At 53.6% G+C, this 26,590-nt stretch overlaps 2 protein-coding genes across 3 annotated transcripts; one reads left to right on the plus strand and one right to left on the minus strand.

Annotated features, from left to right (window-relative positions):
- Nucleotides 1-1,391: 1,391 nt before the first annotated feature.
- On the plus strand, nt 1,392-7,779 carry TMEM120A (transmembrane protein 120A; the record flags this gene model as incomplete). The annotated part of the gene is made up of 12 exons (XM_079545059.1): nt 1,392-1,457; nt 3,032-3,150; nt 3,536-3,652; nt 4,017-4,076; nt 4,751-4,846; nt 5,093-5,182; nt 5,595-5,660; nt 6,154-6,215; nt 6,455-6,547; nt 7,021-7,085; nt 7,521-7,589; nt 7,666-7,779. 12 exons carry the CDS (start codon nt 1,392-1,394, stop codon nt 7,777-7,779), a joined length of 1,017 nt encoding a protein of 338 aa, XP_079401185.1.
- A 1,762-nt stretch (nt 7,780-9,541) lies between these two features.
- POR (cytochrome p450 oxidoreductase) lies at nt 9,542-24,229 on the minus strand (the record flags this gene model as incomplete). 2 transcript variants are annotated; one of them, XM_079545098.1, is made up of 15 exons in its annotated part: nt 9,542-9,686; nt 9,907-9,992; nt 10,291-10,436; nt 10,810-11,077; nt 11,280-11,429; nt 11,578-11,759; nt 12,548-12,666; nt 12,927-13,043; nt 13,686-13,784; nt 14,134-14,223; nt 15,084-15,208; nt 15,830-15,979; nt 16,538-16,666; nt 17,478-17,526; nt 24,054-24,229. In XM_079545098.1, 15 exons carry the CDS (start codon nt 24,227-24,229, stop codon nt 9,542-9,544), a joined length of 2,031 nt encoding a protein of 676 aa, XP_079401224.1. The 2 variants fall into 2 exon arrangements, with proteins under 2 accessions (XP_079401224.1, XP_079401225.1); XM_079545099.1 differs by lacking the exon at nt 11,280-11,429.
- Between the last annotated feature and the right edge of the window lie 2,361 nt (nt 24,230-26,590).

A 26,590-nucleotide genomic window follows, 5' to 3' on the forward strand; every position in this document is an offset into this window, starting at 1 on the left:
GCATGGGGTGTCATGGCACAGCATGAGGAATCATGGCACAGCATGGGGTGTCATGGCACAGCATGAGGAATCATGGCACAGCATGGGGAGTCATGGCACAGCATGGACTGTCAGGGCACAGCATGGGGAATCATGGCACAGCATGGGGAGTCATGGCACAGCATGGACTGTCAGGGCACAGCATGGGGAGTCATGGCACAGCATGGGGTGTCATGGCACAGCATGAGGAATCATGGCACAGCATGGGGTGTCATGGCACAGCATGAGGAATCATGGCACAGCATGGGGAGTCATGGCACAGCATGGACTGTCAGGGCACAGCATGGGGAGTCATGGCACAGCAAGGGGAGTCATGGCACAGCATGGGGTGTCATGGCACAGCATGGGGAGTCATGGCACAGCATGGGGTGTCATGGCACAGCATGGGGAGTCATGGCACAGCATGGGGAATCATGGCACAGCATGGGGTGTCATGGCACAGCATGGGGAGTCATGGCACAGCATGGGGAGTCATGGCACAGCATGGGGAGTCATGGCACAGCATGGGGTGTCATGGCACAGCATGGGGAGTCATGGCACAGCATGGGGTGTCATGGCACAGCATGAGGAATCATGGCACAGCATGGGGAGTCATGGCACAGCATGGGGAGTCATGGCACAGCATGGGGAGTCATGGCACAGCATGGACTGTCAGGGCACAGCATGGGGAGTCATGGCACAGCAAGGGGAGTCATGGCACAGCATGGACTGTCAGGGCACAGCATGGACTGTCAGGGCACAGCATGGGGAGTCATGGCACAGCATGGGGAGTCATGGCACAGCATGGGGAATCATGGCACAGCATGGGGTGTCATGGCACAGCATGGGGAGTCATGGCACAGCATGGGGAGTCATGGCACAGCATGGGGAGTCATGGCACAGCATGGGGTGTCATGGCACAGCATGAGGAATCATGGCACAGCATGGGGAGTCATGGCACAGCATGGGGTGGCACGGCACAGCATGGGGAGTCATGGCACAGCATGGACTGTCAGGGCACAGCATGGGGAGTCATGGCACAGCAAGGGGAGTCATGGCACAGCATGGGGTGTCATGGCACAGCATGGGGAGTCATGGCACAGCATGGACTGTCAGGGCACAGCATGGGGAGTCATGGCACAGCAAGGGGAGTCATGGCACAGCATGGGGTGTCATGGCACAGCATGGGGTGTTATGGCACAGCATGGGGTGTCATGGCACAGCATGGGGTGTCATGGCACAGCACGGCACGGCAGGAGCCGCCCCCCCGGTCCGCCTCGCGGGGGGCGTGCCCGGAAGCAGCAGCGCAGTGCCGGGGCCGTTCGCCGCCTCCTCCGCCCGTCCCTCCTTCCTTCCCTCCCGCCGCCACCGCCATGGCTTCGGTCGCCGAATGCCTGCGGGAGTGGGAGGAGCTGCAGGACGGCTTCCAGCGCATCCAGGTACCGGGGCCGGGGGCTGCGCGAGGGGGAGCTGCTCAGGGCTCGGTGCCCGGCCGCAAATAGCGGGGCTGCGGGGCTGTTGGGCGGCCGTGGCGTGGGGAAGCTGCGGGTCTGTTGGCGCGGAGAGCAGCCCGAGCGGGGCGGGAGGATGCTGCCGGTCACGGGGGGGGGGGGACGCTGAGCCAGACCAGCCGGCCGCCCTCCGTCCGTCCGTCCGTCCGTCCCCGCAGGAGCGGGCCGGGGTGCGCCGTGTAATCCCCGCGAGTGAGTGGGCAGGCATCGGCGCGGCCGGGGTCACCCGAGGGAAAGCTCGGCTGACCGGCTCCGCTCACAGCTCTTCCCTCTACCTCTCCACCCCCGCGGGATGGGGCGAAGCGGATGCTGTTGCGGATTCAGCACAGCTGTGCCCAGATCTGGGGCAAGGGCGGCTCTGAGAAACGCGCTCTTGCTCCATAGAGGCCGGTCTGTGCATCCCGAAATCCCCGGGCTGGGACGCAAGAAGCTCCGACGGAGCGCTTGGCCCAAAGCCGGCTCTCTCGTGGCCGACCCCTGAGCGACAGGAGCTCCTCTGGGAGCAGGGAAGGGTTTGCTGAGTGGGGGCATCCCGCCCTACGTCAGGGCGTTAGTCACTGCGGGGTGATCTGGGTTCATCCCCACCTCACTGCTGGACACCTGAGGGAGACCGTGTTTTCTCCCTCCTCTGTGTCTGCTTTCACCTTTCTCCTTTGGGAAAGGCTTTGACATCTGCTGATAAAGTCCCCGATAAGAACTGCGGAGGCTGAAAGGAGCGCGCACCAAGGTCTAGTCCAAGGGTTGTTGCAAGCAGCGCTTTGTTCCTTGGTGGCTCTGGGGCTGCCTGTGGTCGAGGTGAGGTTGTTTTTCAGCTGACAGGACCAGAAGGAATATTGACACAGCACGGTCTCTCCTTTCCCTTCTAAATATAGCAGAAGAATGGCATCTGGTGTCACCCAGGTGCGGTTGGGTTACGGCGGCAAGCGGGGCCAGCGGCATCCCCCAGGGTGAGCTGTGGGCAGCAGGCACAGAGCTCTGCTCTCCGGTCCCATGCGGGGCCAGCAGCAAAACCACCTCTGGGTTCAGCCCCCGACTGTACCCCGGTCCAGCACTGTGTGGCTCTTTCATGGTGTCACAACTGGAGAGCAAAGCTGTGGGTTCCACAGCCCTGAGACGAGGCAGCCGAGCATCCAGCCTGCTGCTGGACGTGCCATGCAGAACTCATCCTTTACAGTGGGTAACGCACTCAGAGCTGGGGATGGGCTCCCCAAACACACCTGGCTGCCCACTGCGTTGTCTGACTGCTGCTCTGTTCCCCACCCTGATGTGCATTGAAGTTACAGATGCATCTGCATCGTTTCCACACACTGCACTCCTGGTTTTCTACTTAAAGATATTTCCAAGCAGCAGCACGGAGGCTGTTGCCGTTCTGTTTTGCTGCAGTTCCTCACTGGGCTCAGAGCACTGTGGTTCTGGGGGTGTTCTTGTGGGACAGGCGTGCACTGAGGGCTCTGTGCACTGCTGGAGTGTGTACCTGCAGCACACACTGCTCTCATTCGCAGGATAACCACAGGCTGTACAAGCAGAAGCTGGAGGAGCTGACCAAGCTGCAGGATGGGATCTCCAGCTGCATCACACGGCAGAAGAAGCGGCTGAAGGAGCTGTCCCTGTCCCTCAAGAAGTAAGTTGGGGTGCTGGGAGGGAAGAGCTGCCAGGGCAGGGCTGTCGGACCCGGCTCAGGGCAGCACAGATGTTAGCAAAAGGCTGCTGAGGTCTGGGTGTACCCTGGCACATCTTCCTCAGCTTTGCTTTCCAAATTGTGCTTTCGAAGTCTTGCCTGTGTTTCCTGGCAATGGGACGAGCTGCCCGTCCTCCCTGTGCTTTCCCTCCCTCTCCCTTCCCTCTGGCAGCTCCTCTGCCTGCCCCGCAGATGGAACTCGCCTCCAGTTTGCTATTGCTGTCCTTGGGGTGCCCTTGTCCCAGGCACAGCACCGTATCAAGTGCCAGCACGCGCTCGTGCTGTGACGGAGCCGATCCTGATGCCAGTGCCTGCTCTTCCTCCCCAGATGCAAGACCCACGTGAGTCCCGAACAGCGAGAGTCCATCCAAGAGATCCAGAGCCTGATCAAAGAGAGACAGAATGTTTTCTTCGAGATGGAGGCCTACCTGCCAAAGAAGAACGGGTGAGAGGTGCCCCATGTTTGCGTGAGGACGGTCTCTTTGCCAGGAGCAGGCAGCACAGCTGGGGTCTGTAGGTGCCAGGATCCTCCTGGGTGAAACCTTATGACATGCTGCACCGGGTCCCAGCAGCTGCACCACCACTAGGCACAGCCCCGTGGTCACCCGCAGGTGCCTGGGCAGCAGCCAGCCCAACTCTCTGCGTCCTCCTGCTGCCCTTGAGCAGCTCCGGGTGGAAAATGGCTGGGCAGGGGATGTGGTGCCCGTCAGCAGCACGGGACGTGGTGGGAAAGGTGATAGCTGTGCCTGGCCCGTAACGCGGGCAGCTTTGTGCAGGCTCCCACCTGAACACCTCTGCTCTCTCCCCAGGTTGTACCTGAGTCTGGTGCTTGGGAACGTGAACGTCACGCTGCTCAGCAAGCAGGCTAAGTACGGCCCTGCAGCGCCGCCGTCATGTGTGTGGGGAGGCTTGGGGTTCCCTTGTCAGCGGGGAGTTACAGATCTGCAGCCTGTGAGCGCGGTGCTTTCAGGCATGTGGCTGGCTTGACCCAGCTGGTGCAGATTCCTTGCCAGGTCTGTCCAGTTCTCCCTTTCCTGGAAGCAGCCCTCAGTCCCTGCTTAGCTCCTGTGACCAGGCTGGGATGAACCGCTGGCTGTAATGAGTTAAATGGGACCCACCACCAAAGCTGTGCCTGAGTTTCCCCTGTTTTAGGGACTTCAGGAGGGACCCAGCTGTGGGGAAGCCTTGGCTATGGCAGCCAGTGCTGACAGCCCCCATTCTGGGACACTCAGTGAGAAGTGCTGAGCAGTGAGCCCCAGACCCTGCTGTCTTGTTCCATGGGCTCTCCATGAAATGCACCAGTGCTGATCTGCTCAGCTTCCTGAGTGCCCTGGGCCACCTCCCCAGCTGGTGTGGCTGTGCAGTGATGCAATGCTGCCCTGTGGTTTGCTCTCCTCTCAGAAGTGTTTGGGGGACAAGGATTTCATTAGCTCTTGCAAGAGGCTCCCAGAAGGGCATCTCTTATGTCCAGCCAGGTGGGAGGGGAGGATGCAGCCTGCCGGCAGCCACCTTGCTCCAAGCCTGTTCTTGTCCACCCCTGCAGGTTTGCTTATAAAGACGAGTACGAGAAGTTCAAGCTCTACCTCACCATCATTTTGCTCATTGTGTCTTTCTCCTGTCGGTTCCTTCTAAACTCCAGGTGAGTCTGCCTGAGGTCCTGGCAGAGTTGTCCTCCCAGAGCCCCTGTGTCCATCTCTGGTCCTGAAGAGCCCAGAGCAACACTAAAGCTCAAAAAATGGAGCTGAACAGGAGGTCCCAACAGAGGGATTGACTGCCCCAACCTTGTAGCTCTCCCCTGCCCTGGGGACACGGTGGCCTCCCAAGGATGAGCATCCTGCAGGGATGTGGTCTCCCTGCTGTCTTTTCACCCTGCTTTGTTTGCCAGGGTGACAGATTCTGCCTTTAACTTCCTCCTGGTGTGGTACTACTGCACGCTGACCATCCGGGAGAGCATCCTGATCAACAACGGATCCAAGTGAGTCTCTCATGTTTCGGTGTGGGCAGTTCTCGCTCTGTGGGCTGAGAGATTGTGCACCCATCGCACAGCTCTGTGCTTCCCGGGGATGCAGCTGACACCTCCTACTCAGGGCGTGTAACAAACCTTGGTAATTAGCCCCCATACAGTAATTAGCTGTGGTTTTGAGGCAGCTGCTGGGGAGGGAGGGCTGGGTGAACTCACTGTGTGGAGGTGGTGTGGAAGGTGCGGTGCCCTGGGTGCCACCTGGGCCGGAGGCGCTGGGTCCTGCTCCATGCACGTCCCTTTCATAACCATCTCTGCTCTTGCCTTGCCCTGGGAGCTACCAGGTGGCTGGCACTTGGCTGGCTCTGCTTTCCTAGGGTGCATTTGGATCCCAATTCTTGACCCCTTGCCTGTGTCTGTCTTCCAGAATCAAGGGCTGGTGGGTTTTCCATCACCACATCTCCACGTTCCTCTCAGGCGTCATGCTGACTTGGTAAGTCTGCATCCTCAGCTCCTGTGTGTAGGGACCTGGCCTGCCTGTGCCGTGCCAGCCTGGCTGACGGGGCCTTTTCTCTCTGTGCCCTAACCCACAGCTGTATTCCTCCCCATGAGCATTATGCTATAATCATCAGCTCCATGCATTCCTCAGCAGGCCCAAGCACCCCAAACCAAAGCAGCCACCAGCACCTCAGTGAGGCAGGCAGCACAGCCCAGGTCTCTGTTGGGTAACACTGTTCCCAGTGTTGCAATTCTTGTCCAAGGGTTGTGCAGTGTTTTCCTGACCCTTGTCCTGCCAGCCTCCTACTTCCTGGCTTCCCAAGCTGGGCAGATAGTGTTCCGTGAGACGCCGACACCGAGGGTCTGTGCTGTGGTTCCCCTGTTCTGCTGGGAGCTGGCAGCAGCGCTGTGACCTCAGCTGTGGGGCAGGCAGGGTTGGCAGCATCTCTTCCCTCCCACACACCCCTATCAGTGTCCTCTCTCCGCAGGCCAGATGGGCTCATGTACCAGATGTTCAGGAACCAGTTCCTCTCCTTCTCCATGTACCAAAGTAAGTGCTGCCATGCCTGCTGGGCCAGGACCTTCCTGCAGTGGCCAGGTGTGCTGTGCTGCCCAGCTCTGCAGCGGAGAACTGACTGGATACTCAGCCCACTGGGGTTTTCCCTTAGCTCTTCTCCTGCCTTCTGCCTCCCAGGGGCCAGGAAGAGCTCTGTGCACAGGCAACTCGAAGCTGAGTTGGTGCTGAGCCCGCAGGCTGGTGCCTCCTGCCCTCATCCACTCTCTTTGCAGGCTTCGTGCAGTTCCTCCAATACTACTACCAGAGCGGGTGCTTGTACCGGCTGCGAGCGCTGGGCGAGAGGCACAACATGGACCTCACTGTGGGTAAGCCAGGATCTTCCCTGAGGTTGTCCTGGACAGCTGGACATGCTGTCACCTCTGCTCCTGACAGCAACCCCCCTCCCAGGGCCAGGCCGGTGCTAGGCTCAGCGGGTGCTGTGTTCCTGTTAGAAGCAATGGTGGTAGTTATTTTGTTCCAAGATCAGACCGTGGTTTATGAGTGCTGGCATCAGAAAAGATGCCACAAACACAACCAGCATCCCTCCAGTGCAGCCTCTGCAGCCCAGCTCTGGCTGAGGGCAGCCCCACAGGAGCACCTTCCTCCTTCCCTCCTACTCACTCTAGACCCCAGGGATAGGAAACCTGCCACGGTCCTCCCACACTCCCTGCCCCTGTAGTGCCCTGCAGGGCCTCAGCCAGGCACGGGATGGCCACTGAACCGCCCTGCCCTGGCCTTTGGAGCTCTGCTCCATCCTGGCCCTGTGAGCACGTTCTCAGCAAACCTTCATCCTTTGCAGAGGGCTTCCAGTCCTGGATGTGGAGAGGCCTCACCTTCCTGCTTCCTTTCCTCTTCTTTGGACAGGTGAGTGCACCAACCCTCCCGGGGACACATGGGAGGCCTGGGGTGGGACTGAGCCACACCATTCCTCACTGTGCCCCGCAGCCTGGGCTGCTGCAGACACACAGCACAGGTGCCAGAGGCTGAGCCTCCTCTTCTTCCCCCAGAGCACCCACCTCTGTGACTTGGCTAGTGAGATGTGGAGCTGGTAGTGCTGCTAAGTGCTAAGTGTAAATACAGCAGAGGGGCTCTGACAACCCTTCTCAAGCCCTTCTGAAGTTCAGCTCTTGATCTGCTATGGAAGGTCCATTTCCACCATTTAGGCTGATGCTCACTCCAAGCCCGCGTGGGGTTTCATGGCTGCGCAGAGGCAGCCTGGCCTCATGTGAGGGAGCAGCCAGCTGAGCATCAGCGTAAGGGCGAGCCTTGGACAATCCCTAAATCTCCTTTCTCCTGCAGTTCTGGCAGCTCTACAATGCTGTCACCCTTTTCCAGATGCTGCAGCACCCAGAGTGCAAGGAGTGGCAGGTAGGGGTGGCTCATGGGCGGCTGCGTGGGGAGGGGTGTCCATCCCTGCTGCCTCACAGCTCCGTGGCTCCCCCAGGTTCTCATGTGCGGCCTCCCCTTCTTCGTCCTCTTCCTGGGGAACTTCTTCACCACACTTCGTGTTGTGCACCAGAAGTTTCAGAACCAGAGCAAAGACACAAAGCGGAACTGAAGAGGAGCAGCACGGGGGCCAGGACTGTTTCTCCCCGCTGGCTCCGTCCCATTCCCATCTCCTTGCCTTGATGCCGTCCAGACTCTGGTGTCTCACCCATTCTGTGCAAGCCTGGATGCAGGACAGAGCTGGGGGCTTGCTTGTGAATAGAGAACGTGTTCTCTGTGGTGCTGAATCTGTACCTGTGTCACTCAGCGGGCAGCAGGAGCACCCTGCAACACCGGCTCCTGAAGCCACGTACAGGAATGCAGCCCCTGCAGCCCCCCCATAGCAGGGAGGCCGAAGGCTGCACACACGTGCTGCTCTTTGGGATGGGGCACCCCGAGTTCTTCCTCACCCTTCAACGTGAAGAGGGGCTGAGCAGGCAGAGCTGTGGGTACAGGAAGAGTGGGAGCACTGCGAACCTGAGAACCAGGCTTCACAGCTCCCTGGCCTTGCATCTCTGGAGGATGCATATGCAAAAATAATAAAGGGAAGGTACTTCCTTGGTTTGCTGGGGTCTTGGAACAGAGCACAGGCATCGTTTTGCACTCAGGCAGTGTGGCAGTGGGCTGTCATTGCAGGGGGGAGGGATGAAAGTCGTTTCCAGCTGTTCCACCCCTGCCTGGGGTGAAGCACAGTTGATTGCAGTACGACTGAAACGGGAGGGCTGAGCAGAGCCACGCTGCTGGCTGATGCTGCAGAACAAACAGCAGCACACAGCCCAGTGCAGCGTCCCTGAAGCCCTCTGCCACTGCAGGCAACTCCTGAAACAAGCAGCGTTGTGTCACCTCACTCAGCAGTCCCTGTGTGCTCCCCCCATCTCCTTGGCAGGGGGAAGGCTGGAGGTGGCAGCTGTTGCTTCTCCTTTCCTTCAGTGGGCCAGGGGGAAGACAGAAGGGCAAGCAGCAAACTACAGAAACAGTGTTTTTATTCCAAGGGCAAGAATATTTAAATAATTTACAGTCATTGAACAGCCTGAAAGGTGGTTTTTCTTTTTTTCTTCCATGATTAAAATCACAAAGATACTGAAACAAAAACAGTATTTAAAAAAAAAAAAAAAAATGAGCGTACACAGCATGACAGAGGGACTGGGAACAGGGGAGCTGCCGGCTGAAGGGCCCAAGGGAGCCAGCAGAACCCTGCAGCTGTGACCCCAGACTGGGCTGTGGGGAGGGGAGAGGAGCTGCCCCCTGCCCTGCTGAGTGCTGGAACCCAGGAGGGCTGCAGGGGAAGAGGGGGGTGCCTGCAGGTCCGGTCTGAGTGCAGGCTGTGCCTTTTCCTCAAAAAGCAGCCTGTTGTCATTTAAGGACAGCATGGGGCACAGGAGCTAGCCCTAGGGAGGGTCGAACAGTAGAGAGGGATGAGAGCAGATCGCTGCCCCATGCTGCCCTCGCACCAAACCTGCCGGGTTCCTCCACCCCCGCTGCCATCCCCAGCCTGCAGGGCACAAGGGTGGTCTGCAGTTCCAGAACGAGGTGCCAGGAAATAAGGCAACACCCCGTGTTCAGAAAAGACCCGAGAGCTTCCCCAGGGCCATCCATCCCTCCTGCCCCACATATCCCCAGGGCAAACACCAAGGACAAAGCCTCGGCCACCCCCTGTCCCTCCACCTGCCCCCTTCCACCACCCAGGGTGCACAGCCACAGCCCACCCTGGGTGCAGAAGAGGGGTTGGGGTGACAGTGGGGCAGCTGGAGGCTGGGGATAACACGGTCACCCACAGGAACAGCGGATGGGAGGGCACCTCCTGCCTTCTCTCCCTGGCCCCACCATCCTCTCTCTTAGCTCCATACATCCAAAGAGTACCGGCCCTTAGTCATCAGTTTCTTTACATAGTCCACGGCCTGAGACTGATTCATGTTCCCATACTCAGCCACAATCTCATAGAAAGTGTTCTGCACGTCCCGGGCCATGTTGCGGGCATCCCTGGAAAGAAGAGGACCGTGAGTGAGGTGACAACACAGCAAATAAAAGCTGGCTGTCCCTGAACGTGTGGATGGGGGCAGTTTGCCCTGCCCAGCTCATTTACCTGGCTGCTCCCTTTCCTACTGAAAAAAAGTGAGCAAGCGTGTAAATGAGGGCCACACTCATTTTCCAAAATATAGGAACATTCGTCCCAAAGTCCCTTCCTTGTCCCAAGACTTACCCACACACATAGATGTGAGCGTTTCCATCATTCACCAGCTTCCAGATGTGTTCCTTGTTCTTCTTTATTAAGTGTTGGACATAAACCTGGCAAGAAACAACAGGCTGTGTCACAGGCTGGGGGGGGGGGGGGAAAGCCAAGCCCATGCCCATAGACCCCCCCATCCCACACAGAACCACACAGCAGCAGAGGAGCTGGGTGCTCCTTTGACTGCCCCGGGCCTCCTCAAACAGCAGGGCTGGCCGTCCCCAGTCCTCAAAGCCTCACTGACCCCCACCATCACAGCTTGATCCTTGTGTTTCCCTTCCAACTCAGGATACTCTGTGATTTTAGGGGAGCGATGCTGAGCAATGGGAACAACTGTGTGAGGGACAAGAGAGGTACCTTCTCAGCCTGGTCCCTGGAGAAGGCGACGTTGAGCTGGGTGAGGACGCCCTCCTGCTTGAAGCGGGCCAGCTCCTGGCGGTACAGGTAGTCCTCCTGCTCACGGCGACAGCCGTAGTACAGCACCGTCTCACCCACCTCTTTGCCTGCGGTCACAAAGCACCCATCAGCCCCTTGCAGCCCCCTGTCCTGCTCACCCAGCCCAGGGCTGGCAGAGCTGTTGCTTCTGTTTATCTCGAGGCTGATCCCAAGATAGCTACGTGCTTTAGAAATGAGTCAAGGTGACCTGCCTGCGCTTTTCTGGAGAGGTGGCAGAAGTCAGAGAAATAGCTTTGATCTACCCGCCCTCTAAGTGCCTCCCTGTGGCCAGCAACCAAGAACAAAGTCTCCTCGTGCTGGGACAAGATACGCTGCCCTTCATCTGCAGTCATCTCCCCAACCCATGGGATGTGGCAATGGAGGCACCGACCAGCCCAGCAGGGCACCCCTCAGCGCCCAGGGGAGTTTTTGGCTTCTCACCTTGCTCCTTCAGCCAGGCCCGCTCCTGGATGAAGCCCATGAAGGGGGCTATGCCTGTGCCCGGTCCAATCATGATGACAGGTGTGCTGGGTTTGAAAGGCAGGCGGAACTGCGACTTCCGGACATACATGGGCACCAGGGAGTTCCTCCCGTTCTCGTTGGGCACCTTGTTCTTCAGCCAGTTGGTGGCCACCCCTTTGTTCAGCCGCCCCGTCTTGGTCTCGTACTCCACCGTCACAGCACAGATGTGGATGGAGTTGGGGTGGACCTGCAGGAAGGGGACGTCGGTGCGAGGCAGAGGGAGCCCAGCTCCCCAGCCCGGCTGCTACGCAGGACAAAAAAAAATTCCCTCTCCAGAAGTTGGGATAACCCAGAGCAAATTCCCAAAGTCTTGTCCGTGTCAGAGCAAGGGGACTATGGCACTGTGGAGCTAAATGGCTTTCTTAGCATCCCTCGTGCTGCCTGCTCACCTTGGAGGAGGAGGCAATGGAGTAGTAGCGGGCCTGCAGACGGGGCAGGAGCTCACACAAGTGGTCGATGGGGGGATGCAGCGAGGGCATGTCCTGCAGGATGGCCAGGATGTTCCTCCGGGCCTCCACCACCCAGCTGAGGTAGAGAGCCTGCAGACAAGGAAGGCACACCCATGACTTCTCCACAAAACCACAAACACAGCCCACAGCTCTCTGACCACGGCACAACGCCTCCCCTGAGAGCATCCCCCAGACCCAGCTCAACCCGCAGCTTTGCTGGGAAGGCTGCAGCTCACACCTTCCCCTCAGCAGAGGATGATGCCATCTTTCGGAGCTGCTCCTGCTCCCCAGCATCTGTGGCATACTGGGCCAGCTCATAGAGCACGTTGGTGCGGGGCGGGTTGGTGATGTCCAGGTAGTAGGTCAGGGCTGTACGGTAGGAGGTGGGGCAGGGGAATGGGTGTTTCTTGTTGGATTCCTCTGGAGGAGAAGAGAAGAAAGAAAGAAGGATGTCAGCAACCGCTTGCTATTATGGTAGATTGCAGCTGTGGACATTTGGGAAAGCAAAGTACCATCAGTCAAGGCTGGAGACATTCAGTTTACAAACTAAGAGCAAGTAAGGGGCAGGAATGATTGCGTGAGGCCAGGCGGCCCAGGACACCACACAGGAGTCTACAGCCTCTAGCAGAGAATTACATTCATTTACTGTTTGGAAATGAGAAGCCAGCTCTTGGACTTCTGGGCCAGCAGCTATGATGCCTCAGGTCAGGCGTTGCTGTCTCAGGAGTAACACAAGCAGCAGCTGCAGCCTCCCTCCTGCCACAGGCCAGCTCTGCTGGGAACATTGCCCAAGAAGAGCTCTTTGTATCAGCACTGAAAAGTGCTCTCTTCTGGCATCTCAGCCCCCAAGTCTGTGCATTCTCCAGGGACTGAAAAACAGTGTTTCAGACTCAAAAGCTCCTATTGAGCTGTGGGGCTGCTGCAGCAGAGGGATGCTCTGGTGGGCTGGTGCTCTGTAATTAGGAGAACGCTGTTACATAATTTGTTATTGAATGGGCACACCAAACATTTCACAACTGATCCACTTCAGCTGGCTTGCAGCAAACAGGCTCTATGCCACTACTGCAAAACGCATCTAGAGTGGCCATGGGATGTCTCTGCCTGGATGGGTCCTACAGGACCTGAGGGTGATCTGACTCTTGCTGCAGTGGGAAGGACAGAGGCTATGGCAGGAGAGCTGCTGATGTGCATGGGTGATCCATACTCACCATCCAAATTGTTCAGTGACATGATTGTATCCAGATCCGTGCCCAGAATCTCACCAAACTGATTCACCAGAGATGCGTCATTGGCCGGATAAACAGCCACGTGGTCCCCAGACTCATACCTGGTACAAGAACAGGAGCAGAAGAGATGAAATACAGGCACTACTTCTTGTCCATGTCATGCCTGAGCTGCTCAGCTGGAGGACCAGCAGGCTGCTGGTTTGTAAGACAACACTGAAACCTGAGCTGCACCTGCAGGATCAGGGACCCCAAAGAGACAGCAGTCATGGTAGTAAGGAACCATCAGATGCTTCCCCCCCCCCACCCCCCCCTTTTCTACATGGGAGCCCCCAAAATAGCAGTAGTTTTTCCCAGAGCCTACCTGATTTTGGAATTGGAGATATCCAGCTCCAGGTGCATAAGGTGTCGTTCCCCACCCTCGTTCAGCTTACGGTTCTCTCTAACCACAGCCAGGAAGGGGTTCTTGGCATCAAATGGCCTGGAAGGAAAGAAGGCCCCCCTGGGTTACTCTCCTGCAGGCTCACAGTACTGCTTTCATCTAGGTACTTTCCCTCTGTCTCCAGAGCAGGGTCCCACTATTAGAGCACAGGGCCACCCTGGCTGATGTTTCAAAACACCACAGCACACAACTTACGCTGCTGCTGCCCACGCTTGACAGAGAAAACAATCATTTTCCTTCTCAGTACAGCCCAGCAGCCAACAGCTCCTACCCCATTAAGAACAAGTGATGCAACAGCGGATTAGAGGGAGCGTCACCTCTCCAAATGGTATTTCAGGTTGTCATTCATTTACACAATTAATCTCCCCGCAGCAATACCGCAAGCAACCATCACACGTTAACCACTCCAGGGGAGGAAAGGTTCTGACTGACCTCAGGACAAACGCTGCTCACCTACCAGCCAAACAGTGTAGGTGAACACAGCCAACCCCTCAAACACTAATGACTCATTAACTGTGGAACCCCTGAGAGTTCCAGAGCACATCTGAACCCATTTCTCTTGGGCAGATGTCCGCCACGTGGCTGTGTTGCCAAGATGACACTGCCTGCATGGCTTGTGTAGCTAGAAACATGAAGAATGCCATCGGCCAAAGCCTGGCCCAGGGACACCCTGGCACTTACGGCTTCTGGTTCTCGTAGCTCTTGAGGCGGCCCATCTCCCCAGTGTACACCTTGCTCATGTTCACATCCGTGTGCACCACCAGCTCGTACTGGCGGATGCTGGAAGAGGAAAGGGGACAGAAGAGAGGAAAAAAAAGTCAGATTGGAAATAACAAAGGTGCAACTGGAACCATCATCTGCTTTACTGGGTTTGCTGCAGTTTAGACAAAAGACACTTCTGCCCTTCACCCCTCTCAACACAGCAGGAAGCAGGGCAGTAATGCTCAGTGCCCAAAGCAAGAAGAACGATCAACTCTGCTGGGAGCACTGCAAATCTGTGTGTGCACTCAAGCTTGGAAGAGGCAACAGCTTGCAGGAAAGAGGACAGCAGCTCAGGCCTGATGGCACAGCTGCCGCTCAGTCGTGGCCAATCTTTCTGGCACCCAGAAGAAAATGCTCCCATACTCACCTGGATTCCTCTCCTGTAGCCTCCACCCCAAAATGCTCACACACTGCTGGCCAGAACTGCTCTCTCCAAGTGATGAAGTCTTCTTCCAGGCTAGATGAGGAGAAAGGGAGTTTCAATATTCCTGCTCAAGAGGAAGCAGAGGGATGTTCCCAGAAGAGCCAACTGAGATCCCTATAGACTTCCTCCTTCACCATGGGAAAAGGCATCTGCCCATGGACCTACTAAGTTTTGTTACCTCTTCATGCTCACACGTCACCAGAAGAGCATCTTCAGAGCACTGAGTAGCAGGACTTCCCTTCCTCACACACCTCCCTTCACAGCCACACAAGGCTGTAACTCAGACCCGCTGTCTTTGCTCATCTCAGCCACCCTTTGCCCATTCCTGGCATTAGGTCACCTTCCAGATTCCAATTTTGAAAAGTTTACTTTCCTAAATTCAGAGCCTCACACAGAGGGCAGATCCCTCTAATTAGATCCTGCCATCCTTGGAGGCAAAACCACAGGTTAATGTAATTCCTGAAGTTCAGCTTCTGCCAAGATGTTGTTCAGCTAAGTACAAACAATGGCTCTTGGACTGTGATTTTGGAACACTGCTGCATTCTACCATAAAATAAACAGCTCACAAGGAGATGGATCTTATCTCATCTGCAGGGATGAGAGGGCTTCTCCATCCAGGCAGGGATACCAGTAGAGCTGCAGAAGAGGCTGTGAAGCCTCAATAAATATACAGTTATGGTCATTTAAAGCTGATGTCGGATTTCAGCAAGGTATACAGGGTATACATGACTGATTTATGTGAGAGATTGCAGATGCACTCAGGGACATGGCAACCACCATAAACGGCCATAAGGAGTTTACCTCTGTCTTAGCAGTAGAGCCAACACCTTGCCAGGGACCCTTCCACGTTGCTACAGCCAGCTCAGAGCAACCCTTCAAGTCGAGCTACTCACTTGCCATCATCATCTCCCAGTCCGAGCTCGAAGATGCGCTGGGCTCCAAGCTCCTCCAATCTCTTGTCCACATATTTCCCCATGGCATTGAAGTGCTCGTAAGTCTTGTTCCCCAGCCCAAAGACCTGGAAGAGAACACTGATAATCATGGAGAAGCAGGGACTGGATTTCCTCCATCAGACAGCATCCTCTATCCTTCCCCTCCCACAAAACGCCCAGCAAGTGCTTACAGACTGCTTCTTACAGAGCAGCTTAACATCTCCAGCAGTGCATTTTCCTTTCATTTGCAATTGTGATGCTGCTTAAAGAATCTGGCTGGCGTTTAGGTGAGGTGGCTGTATCTCAGCCAATTATTCAGCTCAGCACAGAAAAAGAGCCACACACTCCTCCAAGTGATTTAATTTGTGAGAGAATCTAGCCAAGGGCTGTTCAATCAGCTCCTGAACAACAGCAGCAGCCCGTAACTCATTTACAGACCTTATACTCAATGTCTGCTGGGCTGTTTGGGCAACACATCGCCAGCAAACCCTTGTGATTTAGGCAGTGGAGAGAGCTCCCTGACAGCTACATTTAAAACACTTAGATATATGTTTGCAAATATCTGTGCAGCTTGGAGATAGAATAGATAGAACAGATAGAAGGCACAGACATCCTGTTGTGTTTTTACCCAAGCCACGTGCAAGCACAGTGGAAGGTTTTTGACTTTCCTGCCCAAACACAGCATAAACTGGAATCAAACCACTTACTGCAAAGCGGAGACCTGACAGGTCAGCATCAGCCTCCTGCAGCCAGTCGTAGAAGTCTTGGGCATTGTCTGTAGGATCACCCTCACCATACGTGGCCATACAGAACACAGCCAAGGACTTGTCAATCTCAGAGAGGCGACTCAGGTCCGACTAAAACCAAAGCAAAGAATAAATCCTCCACGATCGTGCAATGTGATCATTGAGCAAGCCTACACCTGCACTGCAGCTACACCCCTGCTGCCCAGAACAGCACCACATCATGTCAAACAACTGCTTACAAAAGGGGTTGGGGAAAGGCCAAGCCCATCTGAAATGGTAAGGAAAATAAAGCTAACTGTACCACTGGATTGCAAGTCAGTACTTCTGCTCCACCAGAAAAGTGATGGGATTTTCCATCCAGGCTGAAGAATAATACAACGTCAACCCCTCTGTGCAAGACTGCAGCAGCACGGTACCAATGCTAACTGCAGAAGGAACATAGAGAAAGTTTCATGCTGCCAGCAGCAGACTTGTAAGCCCCAAGCACTCCAGGCTACATTCCTTTTTCAGCCACGTTGCAGAGTGGCACCCCCTAAACCCATAGACTGACAAGGACCCACCTCTGCAACTCTGAACGTGAGCTAATTTCATTTCCTTCTCTAAGTGAGACTACTAAAAGAGCAACAGTCCCTTGGCCATGCCCTGAGGCTGTGTTCATGGCTAAATTACCAAGTCATACTCCTCTGGGTCTGCAGCCATGCCACGGAGACCATAGCGGTGAGCGTCTTTGGAGAGGCGATTGGCAAATTCCTCTGCTGTACCCGTTTGGGAACCATAGAAAACCACGATGTTTCGCCCCTGGAGAGAAGAAAAATAAACTGTTAAATGGCAATTACTCATTTGGCAAATGCACAGAGCAAGCACATCTCATCAAAATGGAAAAGCCTGGGATCAGGAGTCCTGGACCGAAGCTTAAAGGCAACTAGGAGCATGAATTTGTACAGGACTTCACACCAGGCTAAGCTGTTACCAGGAATATGATCCATGCCAGTCTCAGGGAGGCGACTCAGGTCAATCTAAAATTACAGCAAAGAATAAACTTCCAAGGTTTATTCTCAGCCCAAAGCTACAAAGTGACTCCAGAAGGCAGGAAACTCCCTGGACAAGAAAGACTTGCCAAAGCTTTGGGAGAGCGTCCGAGTGCAGGAGCTCCTGCTCCACAGCAAGCCAGTTCCTTTGAAGTAAAATGGAAAATATATCCAGCCCTTACACTTTCTCCTGCTTCCTCTTGCACCCAGTCCAGCAGAGTCCAATCTGCCAGATCTGTGTGCAATTCCCATTCCAGAGTGAGCCTGGTTTGGGAATCAACCACAAAGATGAACAACTGCCAGCCAATGATTTCAAAGTCTCTGCCCTTTTCATCCTGACTTTGATCCCCTACTGCACTCTTGCATCAAATTGTCAATTTAGTTTCTTCTCTCTAAGAACAATGTTCAGGCAGAGACTGCTGTGAGCTACTCCTGCCTCCCACACAGACTGCCTTTGGACACTGCAGCAGAATGCCTCTGGATCCAAGTCAGTCCCACTACTGACAGCTAACAGTCTCCAGAGGATAAAGGGAATGACATGAGCTCTGTCACCTTCCCAGCACCTAGAGCAGGCAGCTTACCGTCTTCTTCATCTTCTCAATGAAGCTGCTATCTCTTGCTGGGGTTGACCTGAAAGATAGAAGAAACCTCCTTTCAGATGAGTACAATGGTTCTTTAAGGTCAGAGATAAACAAATGGAGGAAAAAGCAGCCCCTGGGCTGTGTCAGATCTCAGCAGGGCTACCAAAGTGGTGAGATTCCCCATCAGCCACTGATATATAGCCCATCTTAGGGATATCCAGTGCTCAGCTGCAGGGTGACTTCTCCAAGGACAGATAACAGAGCAGGGGAAAAGCCAGCTGCCAGCCTTACCTCCTTCAGGAAGGCATGCTGCAGGCAAAGACCAGGAACTCAGCCCTGGGCAGCAGAAAACTTTCACTCTGAAAACTGAAAAACTGCTGGTTATGAGGACCTCGCAGAACTAGGATGCAAGAGCATGCTTTCAGATAAATCTCAGAAGCCAAGCCATGGTGTGAGATGGGGAGAACATCCTGCCTCTGCTCTTCTGTGGCAGGCAGGCTTTGGTTCTGAGCCATGCCCCAGGGAGGATTCCCCAAGCGTGAAGTAAGACAAGGCTAAAAACCAACTGTTCTGACCTCAAAACAGAGCCCGCAGAGCAGATGGGCACACAGAGGCTCAGTGGTGGATCAGTCTCTGGCAACATGAATGCTGCCCTTTGAGGTCCCACAGTGTTACTTTCCACACTGGGGTTTCTGTCTCCAGCACAGAGGTATTTGCTCTGTTGCAAGTAAGCGGCCTTCTATTGCTTGAAAGTGGGAAAAACCATGGCAGTCAGAAACATGCAGGCAGATTCACAGCACTATGGATACCCTATTATTTAGGAAGCCAAGAGAGCTTAACTATTCTAAATGCACTCGTGGGCTTTTAGTGTCACACCGTGAACGCAATGTAACCCTGCTGACAAGTGGGACCTCTGGGAACCCCACAAGCAGACATAGCTCCAGCAATGGTCAGATTAGACACTGGGGTCTCTTCAAGGCAGGCAAACAAGTGCCAGGAGCTCACTTGCTGTCTTCCCTGCTGAAGCTTTGGTAGCAGGGAAGAGAGGAACGTGGGACCCGTTCCCATTCCTCTTTCACAATGGAAGAATGCAAGGCTGGGTCTCCTGTGGGAAGAGAGAAGCCTCCAGGCAAAAAACAAATGGTTTTGGCTCCAGCCCATGTGAGAATGTGCAGAGCTCACTAACAGTTTCCTAAACCCTGCAGCCCAGAGGGAGGGATCTGTGCGGACGTGCAGAGACATTTGCAGAGTGCACACACAGAGCAGCAGGGTGGGGGCATCCAGTCCAAGCACCCCTTTCTACCCAAGCTTCATAAGGAGCTCCACAACCAGGCCTGGTAGCTCTGAGCAGTGATATTCCCAAGCACCATGTATGAAAGACGGAGCAAACCCTATCCAAAAAAGATACTGACAGAGGCTGTGCTCACAAGAGAGTGCTGCTCTGTGCCCCTATCTGCCCCCTCCATGGCTAATAGCCTCTCTGTGTCTTCATTTGTACCCTGCTGGGAACAGGGGCACTGCAAGCACCTTTCACAAAGCAATCCCAACCCTGCCTCTGCCAGAACCCAAGTTCTGCAGAGCTGCCCCCGCGTGTCCCAAAGCCCACAGGACTCTCACTTCACTTTTGGCTCCCCTGTGAATCTCTTTCGTTTACTGCCCTTAGATCCAATTAAAATAGCTGTTGGGTCAACTGCTAACCAGAATGCTTTTAAAGGAAGAAAAAATAAGTTTTAAATCCTTTCAGTAAGCTCCCTTTAAAGGAGAAAAGGGCACACATGGAGCTAGTCCACTTTCAAAGGAGGCAACCTCACATTGAAGAGCTGTGGTGAAGAGCAGACTGTGGCTCAGACATAGAAGAAATGAGTCTGGCTTCCGTTAAAAAAAGAAAAAGGAAAAAAAAACAAAGCCACAGAATTCCCTGAAACTGTTTCATCAGGATGGCTTGGAAATCTGAGCTGTAAAATGCAGAAATACTGAAAACAGAAATGGCACTGATTTTCACTGTTCAGCCAGGAAAAGTTAGGAGAGAAAGCACATATTCGGCAGACCACTCCTACAGTTCAACGTAGCTCATGGTTGTGTTTATAATAGAAAAAGTGATGGGTGGAAGAAAGGAGATTAACTCCTTTGTTGAAGCAAGTGTACAGATCACCCACCCTTGCTGAGAGCCCAGAGCACAAACAAGTCCCAAGGCGCTCTCACTTTGATTTCAGAAGGAAAAAGGGAGGAGTAGAGGAAATCACAGGCAGCTCAAAGTTATCAAAGTCTGAAGAAAAGGTGAAACAGAAAGCTCCCACACCTGCCTCGCCTACCGAAAACAAATGCACATCCAGAAGCAAGAATGCAGCTTGGTTGCTGCACAGAAATTGCTCTCACCCAAGCACCCACGCTGGGGACCTCCTTCGCAGCAGCCTGCCTCCAAGCAGTCTCTCCCTGCCTTCTCCTCCTGCTCCAAGTCCTTCCCTTTGCCCGCTGGGCAGTTCACTCACCTGGACGCAGCCGCCTCTTCTCCTGGCACCGAGTACACACATCCCATGGTCAGGGCAGGGAGAAGGCAAACAAAGAGTCCCAGGGCAGCTCTCTGTCTGCAAGGGGAGGTGTGGGGGAAGGATCTAACTTAGCTCTGGAGAAACATGCACACAGGCCTTTCCATTCTGCTCCTTCTGGGCATTGAAGCCAAGCGTCAGCCTTTTGTTAAATAGAAGAGAGCCGGCACAAAAGGTCCCAGTCAGGGTCATAGCAGAAGTGGTGCAGCGCGCTCAGCTCCCGGTCGTGAGGCTTTGGAAGTTACACAGCAAATCCACACAGTCCTGAGACACTGCAACATCTGGCAGCAGTGGCAGAAAGGAATTAGGAGTCAAGAATGAAACCTCCCAGGATTCTCCGCAGCACACGTCCCTCTCCCATCCGCGTGGAGCTGGATGCAAAGCCCTCCCCCAGCCTTGTTACCCTGGAAACTGTTTATATCACAGTTGTTTTTATATATATTCTTTAAAAGAAAGAAAAAAAAAGTCAGTGCTGTAGCTGAATGAAACGGTTCCAGACACTGTGTGAGTAATATCCCGGGTAACTATGGCAGTGCCATTATGGAGGCAGCTCAAAGGAGTTCTCATCAGGATCCTATTAAATTAAATTAGAGATGGTCTCTCTAACGCACACGCAGGCAGCTGAGAGCTAATCAGGCTGAGAAGTTGGAGCAATTCCTGTGACAGGAAGCCCTACAAGCACCAGAGAATGAGTCTCTCTATAGCTGCGGAATAGAGATAAGCCTATTTGTGCCCCAAACAATGTTAAAGACGAGGAGGGGGAGGAGAAGGGTGGGCTGACACCAAGCATAGCTATCAGTGTCTCACCCCGTGTCTCCCTGTGCAACTCTGGAGCAGGAACACAAGGGAGGGCAGAAATCTGTGATTGAGAAACACACAGAGATGGCCTGGGTGAGAAAAAGTAAACGAGGGCACTCCTCAGTAATGTCACTGAATACAGTTGCCCTCACCATGGCTGCATGGAGACCGAGGGCTGCTCTCTTTAATGACATCTGCAGAGCAGGCGGCCAGGAACACTCCAGTGGTTTTAATTAAAACTGAAAACAGTCAAAATGCAAAAAATCCTCAGCTGGCAGCATCCCGGGCTGCCCTGTGGGTATTTCACAGCACAAGTAGATGAAGTCTTACATGCAGAAGCATCTACATATGCTGAATCCCTTCTCTGCGGGCTTCAGGCAGGAGTAGAGCTCTGCTCCACCATACGTAGAAGGGACCAGTGAATGCTGCAGCTCAACCCACAGACACACTGACAGGGTGAGAGCAGGACTGCTCCCAGCACAAGGGGGCAGGCAGGGCCACAAAAAGCGAGGCCAGATGAGATGACATCCAGAAGAGAGTACTTGGATTGTGGACATCAGCTTCAACAATCAGCAGCAATTCCAGCAGTGCAATTCCAGCATCCTTCTTGGAGACACAGCTGTGCTGACTTTGCTTGACAGAGGTACGCTGCTCAGCAGCAACTCCAGGAGGGCACCGAGGTCTCAGAGCTGAGTTCAGGTTGGAAACTACGTTTGAACTCTCATACTTTGGAAGAAAACCCAGCATCAGCCTTCACAGCCACATGAAATGCTTTTCAAACCTTCTGCTCTCCAGTCTTTCACAGTTGAAGCTAGGAGCTAAAGGAGCGCAACAAAAAACACCAGCAAATACTGCCAGATAAAGCACTTCAGGACAGCCTGGCAAGTCAAGGTACAGCTGCAAGGAAAGTGCTGAAGAAAAGCAACATCTCTTAAGGCCAAGGATCTCCACTGCAGCTGCAAAGGGCTCTGTCTCCAGGGCCAGTTTCCCTCATGCTTGCTATACAGCCAGTCCAGGGCAATAGTGGACAGCATGATCTTCTATATTGCCGATTTGCTTGTTCAACAGCAAGGAAACTCCACCCCAGGCTCTAAGATGACAGAGGGAAGGAAATCCAAGGCTGAGCAAGGTTATTTTTCCCCGCTTGTTTCCCTCATATTTCCAGGCATCCCATAAAATAACACTGCAACAGCAGCAGGAAGTCACTGTCTCCGACCAGAGGATAAATGTGCCATGAGCCACAGCCCGGGCTTAAGGGTCCAAGCTCCCCTCAGCTTACCACAATGACCACAGCTTATCACAACATAGCCACGCTCATTACAATCTCCAGAGGATATCCACATGCACAAATAGCTCTCAGGCACAAGAGGGAACTATTTGACTGATTCAACAAAATCAGGTGTCCCAGACCGTTCAAAGAGCTCTGCCTTGCAGCTAGAAAACTTATGATCTGGCCAGAGGGGAGACCAAACCTGTTCCTTTTCAACTACAAACTGAATTCCAACACAAACACTGAAAGACAAGCCTTGAGAACTGGAAGCAGCACAATTCAGTAAGGTAAATACAGAGGTATAGAAAAGATACAAGGCCCACAATCACTTGCTGTGCTTGACTTAGCTTACATTTACACATAGGGTACTAGAAGCATGTACCCCATGCTGAAATGCCTTGGCCTATCACCAAATGTCCTCTCCTGACCAGCCTGCGGAGAGCTGCTGCCTCTTTCCACAACTGACTGCAAGTGCTACTCTATTGCTCCAAGTGAGTACTTTCAAATGAAGGACTAAGAAGAATTTCATACCAGAGCAGCACCCTTTAAGTGCCTCATGGAGAAAACCACTTCATGAAGGCCATCTCACCACTGCAACTATGTGCAAAAATCTTGAGCCTGGTGTGAACATCCAAGCATGATCCACCTTGTCCCTCTCGCCAGCCCTGTAGCACAACCTGCAGTGTACCCAGCATTACAAACACAAAAGATTCACCTTGGTCACGGTGTTACCTTCTGTGATGGCCTACTACTGTAAAAGCATAGAGTTGGCTTTCTATCTGCAGCAAACGCATCCACGCAGAGAACAGATCCCAGGTAAGAAAGGTATTGCACAGCTCCAGCTCCCGAGGTCTCCGCTGCAGAGTTTCACACCTGTACTTACTGCTCTCATCACACAAGGCCCACTGCACCAGGAAGAAATAGCAGGAACAGGATCAAAAGCCCAGAAGAAAGCTGATGGGACAGACAAGGAACTAAGCACCTCCACCAGTGCAGCTCAATCCTGGTCCTAGAAGAAAGGGAGGAACAAAGACCCCTCTCGAAATCCAGTCTCCTGCTGCAGAGACCAGGTATCAAAGCCAAACACATTTCACAAGAGCTGCCAAGCAGCTCATGTCTAGGAACTACCTTCCAGCTCCCAAGGCCCTGTTTCTTCACTTTGTAACTATGAAAAGATTTCCTCTTTTCATTTTCTCTTTCTCCAGACTTATCTATGACTTATCTTAAAATGCAGAGAATAGCCAAAGCAATCCCTAAGCATTTTGAAGTACAGCCAAGGGCTTTTAAAGTCTTTTCTTGCCTTGCTTGGCAAGACAAGTTATTGACACAGGCCACATCACAGCATAAGAGAACTGCAGCCTGGCTCTTCCACAGGGATTTCTGCATGGTGAGGCAAACATATCTTAAAGAAACATGAGGGGACAGAAGGGCACTTCAGGACCAAGGCTCTGCATCTGGGGACCTCAAAGGAACCCCTTCAGGGAGCTTTCAAGGACCCACTGGCAGCACAAAATCTTCCCACCCTTCTGACAGGAGGAATCCCATGCCATCACTTGGGAAAAATCACCTGTCCTCTGGCAAGGGTCAAAGCAATTTGCTGGATGGCAATGCAAGAGAACTGCTAACAGGAGGTTTTTCCCTTCTGCCTTCTCCACCAGTTCCTACAGTAGGTCACAAGCCTTGGTGGCAACTCTATGAGGTCAGGGCACGATGAGAAATGCAGGAACTTGCACTGAGTGAAAGGCTGGTGGTGGAAACCCCATCTGAATGTTCTCATACACAGAAATCAGTCCTCCTGCTCCTAGAAGTCTGTGACTGTAACATCCCGGGAAGACCCAGCCGGTTGCAAGCGCTCAAGGAAAACCAAACAGGGAAGGAAAAGCAAGAGTGCCTTTGTGGTCAGAAAATCATAAGGAAGAATGAAAGTCACCCTCACCCCACACCACCTGAGCTGGTACTTACACTGTTTGGATTTTGGGGAGATCAGGAACTTCCTCCTTTTTCTTGCGAAAGAAGAACCAGTAAGTAAAAAGCCCAGTGATGAGTGAGATGAGAAACACATCAGTCATGCTGAAGAAAGAGTCCTGCGCAGTGCTTTCAGAGGGGGAGACTGTTGATTCCACGCCAGCATCCCCCATGATGGTCAGAGATACTGGAAGGAAAGAAAAACAGATGAACATCAGCAATCACACGCAACCACAGAAAAACAGAAGAGCATTAAGGACCACTCAGAACATGATTTTCCATTATACACTTAATCCTAGGAACACATGGTAGCCCAACAGCTCCCAGAGATTTCGAGACATTCCATCACACTCTGCAAGATCTCTTCCTTCCTCGATATCTCACTACCCTGCCACGCTTGTCCCTTCCCACTGCATCCGTGCTGATCTACTGGCAGTAACTTCTGCTCATCCCCAGCCAGCAACATTGGAGCAGCCCCATGTTCCAGCCAGGGAGCCCAGGCAGGCTGCTAACAGCCCAGCAAGGCTCAGCAGGGATGCATGGCCAGCCTTCAGCAGACCTTTACCCATCACACACCCAAGGGTGCTTGCTGGTGGGGGAAGACACCACTCTTTCACACACACCTCCAGATCTGTCCCTCACTCCAAGGAGATGCAATGCTCCTGATTTACTGCAGCACTCACACACTGCAAAGCAGGACTTCTGCAAGCATCCCCACACCATGCCATTACAGCAGCAAAATGGTGAGTACTTCTTATTTACTATCCCCACACAGACCCCATCCCTTCGTACCTCATTCATCTTCATCAACTCCACTCCCTTCCCTTGTTTAACTTCTGTTTCCTTGAATTACGAGTTCACCAGTAGGAAATTGAGCAGAGTTTAAGTGATTTGGCCATGGCCATACTCAAGGTCTGAGGTAGAACAAGGACATGTATCCAGCCTTCAAGTCCCTGACTGCCCAATGGCCTCTGTCCATTTCGCAGGAGACACCCATCGCTCCCTCCCTCCCAAACTCTGCCAAACTCTGAACCCTCCTGGCTGCAATTCAGATTGAAAGATTACCTGCCCAATGCACAAGGGCACTCTCTGTCCAGGCAAACAGATAATTAACTCAAAACCTGATTCATAAGGGCAAAGTGACTCTTCTTGCACTTAGGCACCATGCCACGAGACCATGGACATTTGAACCTGCACACAGAAGAGTGACTCGGAGCTGCGGGGTTGCCACTGGAGTGAGGACATGTTGAGGCCATGTCCTGTGGCAAAGCTGGAAGAGAAACAGCAAGCTGTGCCTGGGATGAGAAGTTGACTTCAGTTTAAACTCTGCTCATGGTTTATTCAAATCTAAGTCCAGGTTTTCACAACAGCTCATCCTTTTCACCTGACAGCACTCATGTAACAGCTAGGGTTTGCTTCATTCTCCTATCCACATTGTTGCTTGTTGTGAGCCTACTGAAGGAGCACGCAGCTCCAGAGATCACGGAGTACAGCACAGTACTGTGCTGTACACAGTGGAGTACAGGGAGAAGTCACAGCCACCCAGCAGCCATCACAGGTGGGCTGCTGGGCATTTCTGCAGATCAGCGCGCTCTCAGCTCCACAGGAAGCTTCATTTAGTGAAGAGCTTGGCAAGTGACTACTACAAAAGGCACCAAAACCACTGCAGAACCCACATTTGCTGCTGGCTCTCAGAGATGACACTAAGCAGGGAGTAGGAAGAAAAACATTAGCAATGCAGTGCAGACAAGCAAAGTGCTTGCTCCTCTCATCAGGTCACCCTGTCCTCCCTCCCTCATAGAGAGGCTTTCCATCTCCAAATCTCAGAGCCAAGCAGGAGATGGGTGTTATTTCTGTGTGACTGTAGACTAAACTGTTAGGAAAGCCTCCACAACCAGATCTCTGCTGCCAACAACACACAGCTCCCAGCAGAGTCCTTCCTCTCGTCTCTGTTGGCTCCAGTAAATCCCTGATGGGGATTTACTGCAGGAGATGGTCTGAGAGAAGGCATTGATGTGAGGAAAAGCACTGCTAGCTTATTGCTCCCACTCCTGATGAAACCTCAGAGGAAGCTATTGGAAAAAATGAGGCTGATGGAGACCATGCTATGCTGGCTTGGGGCAGGCAGCCCTTTCCTCCTAAGCACCAAATCCAGCACTTGCAGCAGCAAAGCCCTTGGAAATTTTCTTGCAGCAAGCACAGCAGCCATGTAACTGCCCACCAACCAGCTGCACATGGAGGAAAGTTTCTAGCCAGACGCCTCCAGCAAGCACGGGGTGGGAAGCATACAGACCCTGTGTATGCCTGGCCCCCAGCAACCCCACCCTCCAGCTCAGATAACTCAGCACAGATATCCACCAGCTTCCCAGGGCTTTGCTTGCAACAGCTAGAAGTGCAGTGCCTTGGAAGGCATCCTCAGGAGTGAAGCTTTCAGGAATGCAGTGCAGACAGGAGGGGGAGGAAGCCAGACCATCTCCTGGCCTTCACCATGCTGCAGCTCTCCAGCACTTCAAAGCTGAACCCTACAGCTGCAG

The sequence above is a fragment of the Tetrao urogallus genome (assembly GCF_951394365.1).
Source record: "Tetrao urogallus genome assembly, chromosome: 20".
In the NCBI taxonomy this organism is placed as follows: domain Eukaryota; kingdom Metazoa; phylum Chordata; class Aves; order Galliformes; family Phasianidae; genus Tetrao; species Tetrao urogallus.